The 18,970-nt window shown below is 38.1% G+C and overlaps 1 protein-coding gene and 1 long non-coding RNA gene across 2 annotated transcripts in view; both read right to left on the bottom strand.

The window, feature by feature from the left end:
- Positions 1-5,018: 5,018 nt before the first annotated feature.
- On the bottom strand, positions 5,019-8,746 carry LOC134747600 (uncharacterized). Its single transcript, XR_010128348.1, has 2 exons — positions 7,714-8,746; positions 5,019-7,218 (listed from the first exon to the last, which is right to left on the bottom strand). It is a non-coding gene; the product is annotated as an uncharacterized LOC134747600 (long non-coding RNA).
- Positions 8,747-8,756: 10 nt separating this feature from the next.
- Positions 8,757-18,970, bottom strand: part of LOC134747599 (regulator of G-protein signaling 20) — a 28,861-nt gene continuing 18,647 nt past the window's right edge. The window contains exons 2-6 of the mRNA XM_063682191.1: positions 16,502-16,590; positions 15,474-15,563; positions 14,548-14,609; positions 11,854-12,020; positions 8,757-11,518 (exon numbers count right to left, since the gene is read on the bottom strand). Coding sequence (XP_063538261.1) covers positions 11,327-11,518; positions 11,854-12,020; positions 14,548-14,609; positions 15,474-15,563; positions 16,502-16,590 — 600 coding nt within the window. The 3' untranslated portion in view covers positions 8,757-11,326. The remainder of the gene's footprint in view (positions 11,519-11,853; positions 12,021-14,547; positions 14,610-15,473; positions 15,564-16,501; positions 16,591-18,970) is intronic.

Here is an 18,970-nt window from a genome sequence, read left to right as displayed (position 1 = left end):
CTGTAGCCGCCATGCAGGTCTCGACGACAAATAAAAAGACTTCGATTTGAAGTAAACTTATAATTAATAGGTGCTGGTTAGTTTACAAGGTACAGTTGACGTAAACGGTTAAAGGTGTAGAAGTGGTGGTAATAGTATGGAGGCTGATGCGAAAGTGATTAAGCTAATTTTGAATGGTAAAAAGGTAGTCTAAATTTAGGTGCCTCTAATTGGCCGCGATACAGGTTATGTGGAGCGCTCCTATTGGTGCATTTAAATAAGCCTCCGCATAGTAAGCGAGCCCGACGGCTGCGTTTAGCTACTGCATTATATCAATAAAAGGTTGCGTTCGCAACAGTTTGAAACTTCGTGAAAAGGTATTTCATTAAAAGAGAAGAAAGCTAATTTCAGCGTTTTTGAAAATTCATCCCTTAAGGTTGTGAAAAGGGGTAGAAAGTTTGTATGGAGGTCAAACATTTTTTTAAGTGCGCGACTTGAATCTTTGCATAAAGGCATGTTATTACGTTATTAGAATACAAGAAAAGTTATTTCAGTGTTTTTTAAAATTCATCCCTTAAAGTGGTTAAAAAGGGGTTGAAAGTTTGTCGTGGTCCTAATTTTATTTTAAGCTACTTGAAACTTCATAGAAAGATATATAATTGAAGAGAAAAATATTTATTTCAGCATTATTGAAAATTCATCCCCCAAGGTGGTAATAATGGGGTTGAAAGTTTGTATTTAGATCAAATATTTTTTTGAGTGCGGGACTTGAATCTTTGTATAAAGGCATATTATTAGAATACAAGAAAAAGTAATTTAAGCGTTTTTAAATATTCATCCCCTAAAAGGGTTAAAAAGGGGTTGAAAGTGAATCTATTACAAATGCTTTGAAACTTCTTAGAAAGGCGTTGTATAAGATTCCGAAAAAGTTTTTTCAACGTAAAAATTCAACCCCTAAAGGGATTAAAAAGGGAATGTAAGTTTATATGTGGTACAAATTTTCTTTTAAGCTAGGAACTTAATTGAAACTTGGTAAAAAGTGTATTTATTTATTTATTTATTTATTTTAAACTTTATTGCACAATATAACAAATAAAGTACAAATGGCGGACTTAATGCCTAAAGGCATTCTCTACCAGTCAACCACCAGGCTAAACAGAAACAGTGATAGGTGCAGGCATTGAACAAAAAAAAAAGCAGAATAGGTAACTTAAAACAAAAAATATAGCGATAAATAATACACACTACCGAAAATAAACTTACATATACATACTATACATACTATAATGAAATAAACTTACATATATATTACTTTATTTTATGTACCCAGTGCAAATAATACTATGCCTACGATTATATTAAAATAGACGAAAACTGATTACTTACACCGTTTTTGAAAAGTTTGTATTAATAGTTTCGGGAGAGTTTTTTTTTTAAATAGTGGACTTGTAAATCTTCTAAGAGGGTCGAGAGGGATTATATCGGGAATATCTTTTTTCAGTTAGGGTCTTGAAACTTCGTAGTTTGTGAAAGACAAATTTCATGCGTTGTATAATTATTAACAAATGATTAACCGTCCCTACCAATATCTTTCGCTGCATAATGTTCTATATTATGCTTATGTAGAATATATAACCAACAACAAACAAATCCACGCGTACGAAGTCGCGGGCAACAGCTAGTAATAACATATTCATCAAACATTGCACAAGAAGCAAATTTAACCGAAGACCTGCAAAAGCGCCACGGGGCCCGGGGGTGAGTGTGTAGGGCCTTTATTTATCTTTATTTATCCTTTTGAGTTTACCATCCTGGCACAAGAAACGGGTATGGATTTGTCCGAGGTGCTGAACAGATACCGTGTAATTGAACCAGCGCAATCATCAAGGTCAAAATCCATGCTAGCCGGGCGGTTGGAAGGCTTTGAAACCAATTTATTACTTTCTTTATGTGAAAAAGGATATAACGTTTATATCCAGAAAAGAAAATCTGACTACGTTTGTAAAATAATCAAAAAAATTTCAAAAATTTCATCGCCAAAAAATTTTTTTCCATAATGTCCAGGGAGGAATATGGGAATTTAGTTTTAAGTTTATCACAAACAAAACATTTGATTCTTGATTCTTGAAAGAAAATTAAATGCATGTTTTTTTTATAGGTACATTATAAACATATATTTTACCTTGTTCGTAAGGTAGAGCGTTGATTTAATTTTAATCCTGAGAAATAAACAGTCAACTCCAATAACGATGCTATAAATCTTGGCGTCAGTCTGACGTGGTACAGTTGGCCACGGGCCAGCAATGTACCTATAGTGATAAAATTCAGGAAACTTTATTTTAATTCTTAGCACATTAATGATTAAAATTCTGCTAAAAGCAAGGAAAAGCTATGGTTACTAGTGGCACTATGAGCTGTAGGCTTCGCGAACTCCCATGGCTTGGCAATTTTAAAAAAACCGGACAAGTGCGAGTCCGACTTGCCTACCAAAGGTTCCTTACTTTTTAGTATTTGTTGTTATAGCGGCAACAGAAATACATCATCTGTGAAAATTTCAACTGTCTATTTCACCGGTTCATGAGACACAGCCTGGTGACAGACACACAGACGGACAGACAAACAGACAGACAGACGGACAGTGGAGTCTTAGTAATAGGGTCCCGTTTTTACCATTTCGGTACGGAACCCTAAGAAAACTAAATTGACGGGACCAAGTAGATGACCGATTATGTAAAGGGTACCATAAAAATATGTATGTACACAAGGCATCCGTACCAAGGCTCGGAACCGGTTTTTTCAAGACCACGAAATAGCCCAATATTGTTAAGTATTTTTTGCTCTTTACGTAGATTTCAATCATATATTTAGGTAACCACTTCGTATTATCATTAGATTGTCCCATTAAAAATTAAATAATAAACCAAAGAATGAAAACGTACGTAATAATACTGGTATTTTTTGCATGAAGAAAAAACCGGTTCCGAGCCTGGATAGTTGATACGTACCAAGTTAGGTATTTCACACGAGTTTTACTTTTAAAATACTAACGTTAATTACGTTAACATTTTTTTGTTTATGTTTAAAAATATTTTATTTGACGTGCAGTTTATCTTTTAATTAGTTTGTAAGTTAAAAAAAATATTTATTTTGTTATTTTTAAAGTAACTCTAGCAAAAGTTTCGTGTAAAATGTGCGATAAAGATATTTCGGAGACGCCACCTCATATCCGCGAATTCCGCCAGAGAGCAACTATGCCCCAATGTCGGCTGTAATATGAGGTTAGTGAATATATCATAGAAAGTTTATAATATGTGTGTAGATAAAGCAGTGTATGTAACTGTACATAATTAGGCATTAAAACACTCGTGTGATTCTATTATGAAACTCACTTCGTTCGTTTCATAAACCCACACTCGAGTTTTTATACCTTTGATTATGTAGCAGTCATATAAACTACTATTACGTTTACGTTTACTGAGAAGACAAAGAAGGGTGTTTCTTTTTTTTAATAAATGTATTGCTATTAACGCCATCTATATGTCAGTGTCGGCATGTGTTACAAAAGCGTACCACGACGAGGACTTCAGTCTTACCAAGTTTCGCTACTCGCCCAGAGGTGGCGCGTTACTTAATAATTCACATTCATTAGGAATATCCTGTCAATTTACGAAAATCCGGCATCTAAAGTCGTCGTCAATAGAACTTGCAAACAATGTAAACAAATCTTTTTACCTTCATTACTTCGCAATCTTGCTTTTTAAAAGGACAACCATGACCTTATCAACAGTCTATATACTTAAATATTTTATTTATACAAATTTTTATTTAAATTAAATGTTAATTATTAATATTTCAGCGAAAATAACCTTCGTAAAAATGTTAGGTTATGTGTCAAACGCTAACATAATCTGTCATATTTGTTTACATGTTTACATTGTTTGCAAGTTCTATTGACGACGACTTTACAAGCTCTCGTCGTTTCTTATATGAGTTATAACTAAGTTAACATACATCTACATGTGCATATTGTTTATCGCGCATGTTCAATCGAGTGCTTACACTCGGGTGGAAGTGGTGAAACATGGAATGAGTTTCTTTGTTCTATCCATCAGCGTAATAGTAGATTGTTAACCAAGGGATGAAAGGCGCTTTTCTTATCTTTTCATTTCATTTTGAATACGAGGAAAGTAAATGCATGTGTTTTTTAAAAACATTACTAAGTATACATTTTTTTAGTATTTCTTGAGATTTTCAATTAACAATTTAGGCAAAAGTATCGTTATTTATGGAATGGGAAGTTAAATATCAGAATGGAAATTTTATAACAAATTCATTTAAACCCAAATTTCAATTTCATATCGTAAAAATAAAAATAAATCGTACTTGGAACGTAAAATGCTCTAGTGCAGAGACGTATTATTTTCGGCACAACTTTCAACACAACAATGACCTTCTTTCAGAGCATGAGAAATGAAAATAGTTATTTACTATACAAGTGCGGAAGAGGAAATTCGAATTACCTATTCGCACGTGTATCGTACAACGTTTTACAGTACATATGGCCCTTTAAACTTTCGACATATGCACGAAAAGTGCTCTTTTATGCACTAGTGCGAGAAAGTAGCACCATATGTACTGTAAAAACATATTATTATGTAGTTCAGGCAAAGAGTTCACGATTACTTTTTTTTAAAGTCAGATTGTTAGAGCTAGATTTTGGTAGTAGATGATATGATACCAAGATAATGCAATAATATTCATAATTAAACCTAATGTGTTTTATTCCGAAGCAGCTGATATAACATACGGTGTTTACGTTCGTCAACCTAAGTTTGCTACCTGAGTTCCCATTTCACTAGAGTGCGATTTGGTGCGATCTAACTAGTCAAGCGTTAGTTTGTCCCAAGTTTGCCCAAACGCTTTAAGTGTCATTTCTCAACTTTACGCGTACCTTAATTTACCTCTGTCATGTATAATATTATGGTCATAGGGTTTAGAGCAATAGGTTACGAACCTAATTATGAAATAAAACAACAATATACATGAACAGATTTATTCGTTGACCTTCCATCAGGCAAACTTGATTGGTCCACCTTTATTGCTTCTAACTAGAGGGTTGATGCGCGGTGCGCCGGGGGACCACTTGTGACTTGACATGTTGTGACATGACGTATCATGATGTTGTGACGTATCGTGTAGGTGACGACTTGACGTCGTGATATTCGTCATGAAATCACGACGTCATTGGGCAGTGTAAGGATAGTTCGTGATTGTGATGTTTGTGAAATGAAATTGTGGATTCAATTTGATAATTTAAGGTCAGAAAACTTGGTTGGCTAATGGTTACACCTACACATTATATTTGTATTGGCTATATGGACATTAGGTTATGTCATAAATACTCTATTAACGACTAGGCATATGATATATCCCACCGGGCACATCGCACACAGCCAATAGGATTTAAGAGTAAGGACAAATTTCCTGCCGAGGTGTTATGAAGTAGGTGAGTCGAAATTATTTAGGCGTCATGGTTTTTTTGCCTAAAAATTCGACCAGGCGGAGTTTTCGGTAAGAGAATATATGCCGTACTACGTAAAACAAAAATCATACTTTAACAATGGCTTCTTAAATTTGTTTTCAGTCAAACTGTGACAAAGCGATCAAAAATAAGACAACAAAAATAATTTGGACCCAAATGCATTGTTTACCTACTGACTTTTTCTGCTTATATAAATATGATTATTTTGTTATAACATAAAAGTTATGTTGAATGAGTTGAATTACGTTCATGGTAATGACTATTTTCAAGATATATTATAAGTAACTATTATACTTATTGCTCTGACAGTTAAAGCCAAAAGGTTTGACTGCTAAAGAATTTCTTATGGAACTTATTAAGTATTTCTTTTGTACTCTAAGGTTCTTATTTATGCAATAAGCATTGACGATAACTTGGAAGTCAAATGGTAATAATCGGAATGTATAATGACAAGCACTTGACTTGATGACTGAAATATATGTATGTCATGTTGTGTACCGCCCGCGTTCAAAGGCGTTGATTGTGACTAAGTGTGTAGTGACATAAGTCATGACGTGCGTTGTAGTGACTGTTTTGTGTAGTGACATATCGTCGTAGTGACAAGTTTGGAGAGCGGTGGACCAGTGAAGTTGCCACGGCGCACCTACTTACCTTAACCTAACTATATACAAAATTAGTACCCGTTTAAATTAATTAATATTATACTGAGACTATTTACAGGTAGGGTCGTTATTGCAACCCATTGGCGGTTTGATCCCGACCTGGGCACGACTATATATCAAGACTGAAACATATAGCTAGCTGTGTGCGCTATGCTGGCTCAATTTGGTCGTCGTCTTAAAACACAGTTAAGAAACTGTGTAGTGACTAGATGCCCTTATAATGTACATATATTTATGGAATCAGTATCTGTGATTTACCGATTCGAAATATTATGTAACAATGCTCAGATTTTTGGGTTTTGTTTTTTGTCATTCTAACTTTATGCACATGGTGCCAAAGCTTTATCTAAACCAGACAACGGTAAAGTGACAAATTATCTTAAATACCGATCTTTATAATTCTGCATCATCGGATTTTACTCTATGACGGTATCTGAGCATTGTTAAATAATATAGGTAGTATATGAACAAGGGCTTAGACGAGACATTGTACTTTGCTGTGTTAGACCCGATGCCACATGTTTCTCGCCGTTACTTTACATAAATTGTTTCAAGTTTTAATTTACAATTAATACTTAAACTAAAATGCTTAGAACTAAACAAATTTCCTTCCATTAGGTACTATAGGGTATTTCACTGTATTTGAAATAAATTATTTTACACCATGCATGAAATAAAGCACCAAAAGATTAATAGAGTAACATAGTCAGCAGTTATTTTAAGATACAATTTCTATTTTAGAACCGGTATAAAACTATAAAGAGTAGGTAATTTGATTGTGACGTCACATGCTAGTGTTTCATATAAATTCCATAGTAGTGCCAAGCAAGCAAGTTGACAGTTCGAAAAAGAAACTGGTTTGACCAGTAGTCATATACCCTATTATACGATAGAGATAAAAAATGGCGGGTCACTGTATGATATTCTTTGTGCTTACTTTACCAGTTCGTGCACATCATTTTATTTGTACTTTTTTACTTGTCCCACAAAGCAGTCAGTTTTCAGTTGATAATAACAATATTTAAACAGTTTGCACTTTTAATTTTAAACTAACTTGGGACTTAGTCGCGTAAAAAACTAACGTTTATTTATAGCCTGACGTTTCGAACGTCACGTTACGTTCCTGGTCACAGGCAGACTGGCGAGGAATTGTATCAACATCTTCTTGCTGCGTGGGTTTTGCGAACTACCCGATCTTGATTATTAACTTCTAGTGCTTGTCACTTTGCCTACACACAACACTCGCGATATCCGATGGTATGTGATGGGATGTTTTTTCTCCCTTACATTTGCTAATCCCTTGATTCCACGAAGACGAAATCCCCTGTCCCTCAAGTGCGGGTAGTTCTCAAAACCCGCGCAGCAAGATGTTGATACAATTCCTCGCCAGTCTGCCTGTGACCACGAACGTAACGTCACGTTCGAAACGTCAGGCCATAAATAAACGTAAGTTTTTTACGCGATTAAGTCCAGTGTTAGATTAAAATTATGAGTGAAAATCGTGTTAGTTTAAATCAATATAGTTCGCACTTTTTTGTTACTTTCCTAGTCTTTGGTTTAAATTTGAATTATAAACTAGGTCAAATATAGTTTTTCTTATAATGACTAGATTACATTTTCGGGCATATTGCAAGTAGCGGCGAGCTTACAAAGGACATCTCCCTGTTTAAAGGTTTATCCGGTCATGGTCGTACCCATCATGAAAAACCGTACAGTCTTGAAAACAGTGCATTATAATTACATTATATTAGGCCTATTACTATGTGCTATACTACTGAGGCCTAAATAGGACTGGCCGGATCCCGGATGTCTTAAAAAAAAAGTACATATAAAAGTACAAGATTACAACATTTAAAAAGGGTTCACTAAAACTTGTGCACTATTCGTTTGTGCTGAGAAATTAATCTTAAATCTGAATCTCATGTCGCAGTGAGAGAAAACAGACATTGAGCCATCATTTTGCCTTTTCTATAATCGGAGTCCGAATACCTGAGTCTAACACAGCCACGGCACGAAACTGAGCAGAGCACAGTGTGGTGGGTCGGGCACGGTGGTTATTACAAGACCCAGTTGGCCAGACCCATCCCAGCGTCCTGGACGACCCAAGACAGCCGAAAAATTACTCTTGAACACCAGAAGGCCTACCGCGAACCGCCTCTCCGTCGCACTTGTAAATTTGTACGCAAGTGTGACAGGGAGACAACACGTCGAACGTGGTTCGCGGTAAGCCCTCAGCTCTACATACATGGTCAGGCGCTACATGCACTCTGATTGGCTGCTTGGGTGACACTTCGACACACAGTCAAGTGCAAGATGCGCAACGGCGAACTGAGACAAGTAGACGAAAGGTGTAGGGGCCCATATGTACTTTTAGCATTCCCAAGTTGAGGGAATATTGACTAGAATAAGTATAATTTGATTAATAGAGGCCTCTATTGTCCTTTTCATTCGGAACATAAATTCTTAAGTGATAGTGCTAGTGGTCGAGGCTACGTGCACGTCCAACACGCTGTTCAGTTTTACTATTCATGTGCCTATTAGTTTCTATAATAAATTTTAGCTTTAAGTAAGGTTTCAGTTAAAACTTACATAACAGGAAGATTGTATTTAGAGATAGAGGCCTCTCTATACTTCATTGGTCGATTCAGTATGATCCTCAAAGTAAACTAAGGTTTTATATACAAAAATCAGGTCCCATGTTAAGCTCAATGACTGCAAACCAGTTATCTGACTATGCTAATACGGCCCCTACACCCGTTTCATGGGCGTCTACTGTTAATGCAACGGGTTTAAAGACAATACTCATTGACGCTGTCCTGCGCTAAGAATATCTTCTTTACTATAGCTTATTATTGCCGTTTATAATGGGGTTATGAATTAGGACTCGATAATATACTAATTGCAAAAATTTATGACAAAAGACGATTAAAACGCTGTCATAAATTAGCTAGCAACTAGTAGATAGTAAACCCGCTACATTATGCTCAGTTGTTAGTCCAATTGTACACCAGATTATCTTATCGTAAATTGTTCGTTGAATCAGTCTGGGTGCCACGAACTTGTGGCATTTCACTGGCCAAAGTCATGTAATGGGTTGTTACAACTTTATAGTAGATGTCGAACCCGAGTTCGGAGCTGAAACCAAGTCAAAAATGATACGCCTGGATGTGTACTCTGAAGAAAAATATGCGTCACATTTATGTACCTTAAAAGATCCACCTGGCGACAAAAGTCCCGCGACATGTGTCGCCAGTGACGTCGAATGTAGTGGCGCGACATTGTCGAACTTATCTCGACATGTCTGGCAACACACGTGTCGCCAGCGTATGTCAATGTCGTGCAATGTCGCCAAGTATGTCAGGCGAAGTTTCGCGAATTAGTACGACTTCGCCTGTGGCATGTCGCCGACACGTGTCGCGAGACCATTTGTTTCCTAGTGTGTTTGGATTAAAACAAAACAATACCGAGATATGTAATTATTATCTTGAAGAAGAAGAAGAAAAGACAACAGACAAAGAAGACGAAGACAGTGTTAAAGAAGACGTATCAGAATGACTAGTGTTTCAAAGTGGCCACCCACATACGAACTAGCAAAATTACAGATTAGCGTGATAAAGATTCATCAACGTAAATTTCGTATTTATTATATGAGAGCCACTTTATATTAAAATAGCCCCTTGTTTGTCCATAGAAAAATTTAAGACCATAATAACTGCGCTTCGCTTTTCGTACCTCATCCCACATACATACATGTTTAATCGATAAGTTGTCTTTATTAGCAAATTAAATTATGTGAAACAGGGCACTCTATATCGAACCTTAGATCAGAAGATTGAAAAATTCATCAGCTAGAAACTTTCACAATAAAGCTGCCAATCTCAATCATAAAATTATATACGCTGAAATCTATCTCAATCCCTTCTTTATCTACGATTATGACTGATAGCTACAGGGGGCCTACCGCGAAAACCGAAATTCGCAAATTGCGGGGATCTTTCTCTTTTACTCCAATGAAGGCGTAATAAGAGTGACCGAGAAAGATGCCCGCAATTTACGAACTTCGATTTTCGCGGTTAAAGCCCAGGTCACAAAGAAATTTCAAGACTAGATTGGTTTAGGGACGGATAACCTAACGATGGTCTCAAAACCAAATGCTTTAACTGACCAGAAAGGCTGGCGCAACTAGGTCAAAAATAGATTCATTTCATGATCCCTATCGTTCCAGAAAGTCATAGAATTGAGACTTGGTATTCCTTCTTTGGATTAATTAATTTAGTAACTACTCTCTCAACAGCTCATCTTAAACAGGAAAATACCTAAATTACCTACATGACCCATTTAGAACTACGCGACGCGCAGCTCATTTTAACATCTCTCCCGCGCAGAAAATATGGAGCATCACCTGTGTCACATTCTCGAAACACAAGGTTATTTCTCTGGCATACAAAGATAATAATATTATAACCAGTTGAGCCAGCCTCGCTTTTCGTTCAAACGTAAGTCCTTATATTTGATTCCAGTGATAAATACGCATGTATAGAATTACCATTTAACTGAGACGGATCGTGATAAGTTAAGCGGTTGATTACAGTGGGTTTGAAGGTTATTCTGTGTGATTTGTTTTATATAAGTTATATAACCGAGCTACACCTACTGAGGATCACGGAAGTTGTTCACGGACCGTATGAGTTAAGTGGTAAAGCTATAAATAAATACGCTCACGAAATAATGCATTAAAGGTGTTTTGTATGCACCATCATGGAATCATCCATGAATGAGTTATTCGGGCTTTGTACGAAATCATTTTCGTGGACACATTTTAAAAGGAGTTAGTTTTTATGACTTCTCCGGTTATAAAAGCACAAGACTCCTAATGCCGGAGAACGCCATCAAAATCTACTGCCATTTTTATTCAGAAATGTATCCACGAAATTAAAGTTATCGAAAGACTCGAATCTGTCGTATAATGAACGCTTTAATATACAGCCTAAGTGGCGTGCGTCCAACGGAACGATCGACGGGGCGGGCAGCGTATCGTCAAGCGGAAAAGTGCGAGCATCGTGCACTAAGCCGCTCGGATACGTTTGCATTTGTTGAACATGAACGCTCTACTCGAAAGTCCACTCAGTACATAAACATAGCTTCACTGCGGCGATGCGGCCGGCGAGCTAGGCACATGTGCAAGCATCTTATACAGAGGTGAGTTGACGAAGCGCGGGTAGGAATCTCGATGCATCAGCGTGTAGATCTGCAGCTGCGCTTCGTCGAACGTGTGCGGGGTGGGTTCCACCATGTTGCGGTTTACCACCTCGCGCACTCGAGAGTCCAGGGATACCTGGAATTGATAAGTTTTTTTAAGAAAAGGATAACAAAAAGATGCTGGGAAAGAAAACAGAATACGATTGATAGATTAAGGAAGGTCAACAGTACCTCTACCTTCCATAGCCAAGTTTATGGGAACTCTACGTATTTGCATTGCATTTTCAGATTTCTGGAATATCACTGTTCCGTATACGGAGAAGAATAGAAGAGTAACAAAACGTGACTACAGTTACCTATATCATATCAGTTCCTGAGCCGTGAAAGGGGGATCTATTCACCTAAGTGTGGACTCTCCTTTTTATGTCCTTAAGTCATGAGAGAACGGTTAGAGAAAAGAAAGAAACTGACCTCTTTTGGTGAAAGTATGGAGATGTAGTCCTCGTATATGAAGCGAGCCTTCTCCTCTACAGCATCAGGGTCCGTCTCCCGCTTCAGCTCCTCACACGCCAGCCAGAACATGATGTTCTCCTCCGAGTACTCGCCACGCAGAAAGTCGCGGAACACCTTGCGCCCGGCTGAAACACAAGGAATATAAGGATTTTATAAATGTGACGTTTTCAACCGAAAGGTGCTATATTGTCGACTGTCATTGTCCTTAAAGAGATAGGCGTAGACAACACCGTAGCCCAAAACCGGCAACAGTGGAGAAGGCAGACAAGGAGAGCCGACCCCAGATAATGGGGTAAGGCTTAGGACAAGAAGAAGAGATTGTCGATTGTCGATAAGGTCTTTTTCAAATAGAAGCTATATGAAAATAGCGCCTTATCGACAACCGGCAATGAGTACCCTTTTGGTTGAGAATGGCACAAATAACTAGCCTTATCGTTAAATTTTAATCACATTTCTGTAGCCCTAGTGAAAAAGGGTAAAAGGGCATAAGTGTTACGTGGAATTTACACCCTTTTACACCTGCGCTGCCCGAGACTTGTACCAGTAGTACCCTTATTAACTAGGGCCACAGATTTAAAAACTCCCTTCGGAGATTTGAACAATATCTTTTCTTAGTGGAGCTCTTGTCTAACGGTCTACCGGTATCTAAGTAACTGAACTGAACGGTATCTAAGTAACTGAACTGAACGGGATCTAAGTAACTGAACTGAACGGGATCTAAGTAACTGATCTGACTTTATTATAAATTAAAAGTGAAAAATTCACTGTCTCAGGCGGGGCATGAACTCATTACCCCATCGCCCTGCCAACTGCTACCGGGACTTCACTCAAGGACAGCGAGCGAACGAGTCAGTAATTTTCCAATTTTAACCTTTTGGACGCCAATGACCGATATATACCCACCGTAGGTTAAACGTCAAAGACCGATTAATCGGTCATAGACCACAGAGCAACATAGACCTACGTGCATGCGCATAAAGTTCAATTTCAGTTTTGACACTTCGGTGACGTGGCGTTTGGATGACAGCTTCTGTGTTTGACACGGCGTCGAAAAGGTTAATTTATTTCTAAGCTTATAACATTGTATGCTGACATTTCTGCTTAATACAAAATTAATTTGACTATATTATTTTCAAAATGAGAATTATCAGTGGGATCGAATAATTATAGAAAAAGTACACACAGATTAACTCGAAACGGCACAGGAATTGGTTTATACGAATGTGACCTATCCCAGAAAAATCCCGATTTCCTCAAAACTTTACCGAACACCGTAGCACTGGTATGAAATGATACTTATAGAGTTAAGAATGACTTACGATAGAACGGTCTGGGTCCGACTTCGTTTTCTATGGTGGATGATCGATGATCACGTGATGCTTTCTATAGAAAACGAAGTGTCGGAAGCCTCGGCTCGGGCCCTAACCGTTCTAGCGTAAATTACTCTTAAGGGTTATTTTATAACTGCGTACACTAGTGTACAGTGATGTTGACAAAGATATTATTAGAACCAAATGTTTATACAGAAGTTCCATGAAACTCATTGGCACGAGCAATGGTTTGAACGCCTGACTTCCCGTTTAAAAATCGCACGTTAGTGCTTTTCTAAACGAAAACTTTCCCAGGTAGCATTATCACGTCATTATGACGTCGCTGACGTCAATTTGCTACCTGGGTTAACAAGTCATCATCATCTTTCTCGCGTTATCTCGGCTTTTAACCACGACTCACGGAAGCGGGGTCTGCTTGGCAACTCAAGAGTTGGCGTAAGCGCTATTTTTTACGAAAGCGACTGACATTTGACCTTCCAACCCAGATTGGAAACTAGGCCTTATCTGGATTAGTCCGGTTTCCTCACGATGTTTCCCTTCACCGAAAAGTGATTGGTAAATATTTTGATATTTGCTAGGCTACCAGCTACCAGCGCTCTTTGTAAGAAAACTAATAAGTAAAATGTAATAAATTATATATTTCCTACTGCACAAGTAAACTAAATAACTAGGAAAGTCGCAAACGGTAGATCACTTGGACAAGGTTCATATTGTTACTGGAACTTAAGTATGTGGCTCAAGCGTTCATTAGGGGTCCTATCTTCTCCCTAGAATATTATGGTCTCTGATAATTCAGATCGTGAAACAAAACCACATTTCTCGATCAAGCTTTCGAAGAAATTCGATCCGCTTTAAATATCTCACTTTAATGGATCTCGGTAATCTATAGTAGTGTGTGTGAATATGTTAATATGACAAACGCGAAACGTGATGAACTGTGACTAAGAATTTTGTGGTAGGTACTGATAGTTGGTAAAAATAAATTATGAAATAGAAATGAATATTTTCAAAACCGATTTAATATGCATTGGTATTTTTGGGACGAAGCATGTTGCTGATTTGCATTTGTAGCCACCTGACGAAGCCTGCGTTGCGGATTTTTTGTACATGTAACTATATTATTTTTTAAGAAAAAAAAAATGTTAATATGCATTGACTTCGAATACGGAGTAATTTTGCAGCAAAAATAAGCTAGTTGTCCTGATAAGTACTGCAGTACCTAGCGTAAGGGTTGTTGAAGTATGAAGTGCGTCTGGTTAAGTATAAGCGACTTTCAAAATTACGATGTTCAAACTATACATATAAAAACAGTAACACACACCTGCGCTGCGCATGAGTCTGTCAAACGACTGCCCCCAGCTCTGGATCTCCTCCAGCGACGGCCTGGAAACGGAAATTTACACATATACGTTATTAAGAACCATCGGAAATCGAAATGTGAAGGGGGAACAGGTTGGGACACCTATTACGACACGATGAATTTATGAAGACTATCATAGCCCATATAACCATTCCGGTCGCAGAATCGCAGAAAGTAGTAACTGAATTAAGATGTGTCGTAACAGTTACTAATACACTTTGCGACTGTGTACAGTTATGGTTACTTAGGGTCGAAACCTTTTTCATACTTTTCCTCTTACTAAATTAATTTAGTAGTGGATAGGAATTAATTTTTAAATTAATTTAGTATGGGATAGCGCATCGTTACTGGTGAATTTCCAATATGACTTGGAACTCCAGTAACACTCTTACGATAGATGTCGCTAGAACCTCCCAATGGCTAATATATGGTGGAAATTTTCGCTGCATTGGGTACGGTCTTGGTGGCTCAGATGGTAGAGCACTGTACTAGTGATCCAGTGGTCGTGGGTCCAAGTCCCACCCAAGACGGTGAATTTTTCCACTTTTAATATTTTTTTCTTTTTGTTTTTATCTGATGTCAATGCCATATAATGTGGGTATGAATAAAAAAAACCGGCCAAGTGCGAGTTGGACTCGCGCACCGAGGGTTCCGTACTTTTTAGTATTTGTTGTTATAGCGGCAACAGAAATACATCATCTGTGAAAATTTCAACTGTACTACCACGGTTCATGAGATACAGCCTGGTGACAGACGGACAGACGGACAGACAGACGGACAGACGGACAGCGGAGTCTTAGTAATAGGGTCCCGTTTTTACCCTTTGGGTACGGAACCCTAAAAATATCTATATATCTAAGGCTCATGTGGCTTGTAGATAGACTCACGGCGCATCTCCGTCGTTGAGCAGTGGGTCCTGCGGGCCAGGCTCCCGGGGCTTCTTGCCGGGACCTCCTTCCGACCCGCGCGCAGCCAGGCTGCAACAAAAAATATTCAATCTTTAACCATTTCTAAGATAAACGATATTTACCTGCGATAGGTACGACTTACCACAATGATTACCTATTAATTTTAACGGGACTTATTGCGCATGGTTAAGTTTAAAATTACCTCCGTGGTTTTGAAAAAAGACTGGCTAAGGCTGACATCTTTCACATCTTTGACATGGTCTTGATTGTCAACTTAAACGTTTTGGCCGTTTTGCACACTACTTTAGAACTTAAGTATACCCGAGCGAGTCCCGTAAAAGTAAATAATACTACAGTATTGACTGCCGCCGGAAGGTATCGCCGGAATAATATAGGTATATTTAGGTTTAGTTAATTATACAGTGTTTTCACACTATTGTTTCCAAACCCGGAATGACTTCTCTTGTATATTTCTGCACTCACCACTTTGCCCTGCAACAAAGACAAAATTATCTCAATTTATGTACGTAAAAATTAAAAAACGTTTTGCACGGTGATGTCACTCAGTCTACACACAACACTAACGATAGGTATTCGATTTTTTAACGGTCGATATTCGTTCGATATACTGGATTCCAGATCCTTAAACTCTGTTCCCGATTAAAATTGTAATGTTTTTGATTTCAATTCATTTTAAAACATAATTAATCCGCGATTAAGTCCCGTTTTATAATAAAATAAATAATGTGTAAAAATCGTGAGAGTATATCAGATTTGAATTTGTGTTAATTTACACTACTACGTAAATTATGAGCTGAAATATTGAAATTTTAAATAGGCTACAATCGTACTACCGTCCACCGCATACGCGGCAGATGCCTAGACCGCTTGGCCACCCGGGGTCGAATTTTCTCAATTATTATGCAATCTCTTTAAGGCTTTCGGCGCCCTCTGCCCTGGACACTGGAGGCCATCGCTTTTTCTTTTTAGTTATCTTTTGTACTCACCAGGAACAAGAACAACAGCAGCACCAGCAGAGGCAGCACGGCTTGGCGGCGGGCCGGCAGCCGCGCGCGAGCGCCGCCAGGCTGCACATCTGCCAACATTAACAACACTTTATGGCGCTAAGTGAAAAAATAAGGCAAATGTGGAGAAGACATACATAAGGTTGGGATGACCGTCATAGAGAAAGAACTCTCGTATTTGTATACGTACGTCGCACAGACAGTCAGAAAGAAGGAGCTTTGCTCCTTCTGCTCTACCGACCTTCTGTGAAAGGAGTTTTAGTATGTATATATACAAGAGTTAGAACCAACGAAAGATTATGTGTACGGTCTTACCTTATAGACGGTTTTTTCCACATTGACCTTAAGCAGGATAAATATATCTTATAAAGGATGGGCGAGAAGTTATTGATCCAATTCAAAAATTGTTTGCTAATCTTGCTTACAAATCACAGGGGAGCCCGAAGTAAGTTGACTCAACACCGAATCATTGTCTTCAGTTAAACTGTCTACTAAATTGATTACATTATTTGGAGGGAAAAGGGTTCTAAGAACTTTAAAAAACTAAGTATATAGTTTCAAAACACGATGTTGTGTCAACTTACCCCTTTTACAACTTACCTCGGCCTCCCCTACCATGAACATCTAGATAAACGGTCACATTTACATTTAGGTCGTTATTTCAGGACTAATTTATTAATCGATAGTTGAGTTCCCTGAAAAAAAGTCACTTTATAATTTTTAAGCACAAAAACTCACTCAGCGAATAACGAAATGCTCTGTCTATGTTGTTTTTATTAAAAATGTAAGAATCATTATTCGCTCGCTCTTTCTGACGAGTCTGGCCCTCGCGAATAAAACGCGGGTAGTAAGGGGATGAAACGCGGATGCTACGGGGATTATAGGCGGATGCTACGGGGGTTATAGGCGGATGCTACGAGGATTATAGGCGGATGCTACGGGGATTATAGGCGGATGCTACGGGGATGATACGCGGTTACTATGGTCACTAAACACGTTATGCACGGTTATGAAACAATGTCAATACATTCTAGTGGGCATAGTAGCCCGTGCCACGTTTCATTCCGTGTCTGATACGTTCATAGTACGGTCATGTCTGTGTCACGGTGGTACGGTGTAATGGGTATAGAGGCGTAAAGGTAGGTTTAAGTCAGAATAGAATAGAAATTAGGGTTAAAATAGAAAGAAGGAAAGATTTTATTTGTTACTAATGACATGACCAAAAAGTGGTAAAGTTCTAGACCAAGAGAAGTCTGCAACGATTTTGATAGCACACGCAGTGCAAGTGTTATTTATACGTCATAATTTCATAGAAGTTTGACGTTTAAAATAACACTTGCACTGCGTGAGTTATCAAAATCGATGTAGACTTATCTTGGTCTAACTCCATCTATCAGGTCAATACGGCTAAGTGTAGCATACGGGCAAGCATGGCTGGCCTTCAAATTGGAGCATGTTTAGAATAGAATAGAATACATTTATTAACGTCACATGATATTAGGTTACATAAGAAAGTGTATAAAAGGAGCGGACGAAAAAAGGATGCCACTCAGCGTAATGCCACGGCTAGCCGCAGCGTAATGCCACGGCTAGCCGCAGCGTAATGCCACGGCTAGCCGCAGCATAATGCCACGGCTGGCCGCAGAGCTGATTTTCGCTGGTTTACAGAATGATTAGTGTTTATTGTGAGTTCATATTTGCTACTACCTACTTGCATTTAGTTGTTTATGTATGAACTCGCAATAAGCACTAATCAATGGCTAAACACGTCCTAATGAGAATGCCAGCCACGCTTACCAGTATGCCACACTTACACATATTGACCTTATCAGAAATGTGGCTTGGAGAGGGCTCGACAACCTTGCTAAAGTTGTAATCGTCCAGGAGGCATATTCTGATTATAATACAAGATTATGTCTTTGATCTGGATTGTTGTGGATAGGTAGGCTGTCAGTGTCTAAAGTGACGTTTGTAGTTGAAAAAATTTCACTTTGACACTGACAGATCATATCCATAACAAATCCAAATCAAATACATAATCTATACTTATTACACTCGTCTACTGTTGCGAATATGTAAAACGAAAGACTAGACTAGGTAGGTACTGCATACGTATACCTACCTACCTATAATGTTTTTTGCAACCTGACAAGGTTGAAGTTTATCTGCAATTGTATTGTATTGACAATGATCCAAAATCATGTTTATAAAGTTTAGAGATGCAACTACATGCGCGGCTAGTGTGAATAAACATTTTCACACCTACATATTTATTTCTTCATTTATTTCATTTTGGTTTTCGCATTTTACTAGACTAAAATTACAAAACTCATGCCAGGCAGCTACAATAAAATCTATAAACATTCCCCAGTAACACCGAGTTAAACCCAAACACAACCCATGACCCGACATATATTTGAGCCATACATTGACCCACATTGCTAGTTTCGA

Source organism: Cydia strobilella, chromosome 15 (assembly GCF_947568885.1).
Source record: "Cydia strobilella chromosome 15, ilCydStro3.1, whole genome shotgun sequence".
In the NCBI taxonomy this organism is placed as follows: domain Eukaryota; kingdom Metazoa; phylum Arthropoda; class Insecta; order Lepidoptera; family Tortricidae; genus Cydia; species Cydia strobilella.
The sequence above is the reverse complement of the archived record's forward strand: the minus strand, read 5'-3'. Positions and strand labels throughout refer to the sequence as shown.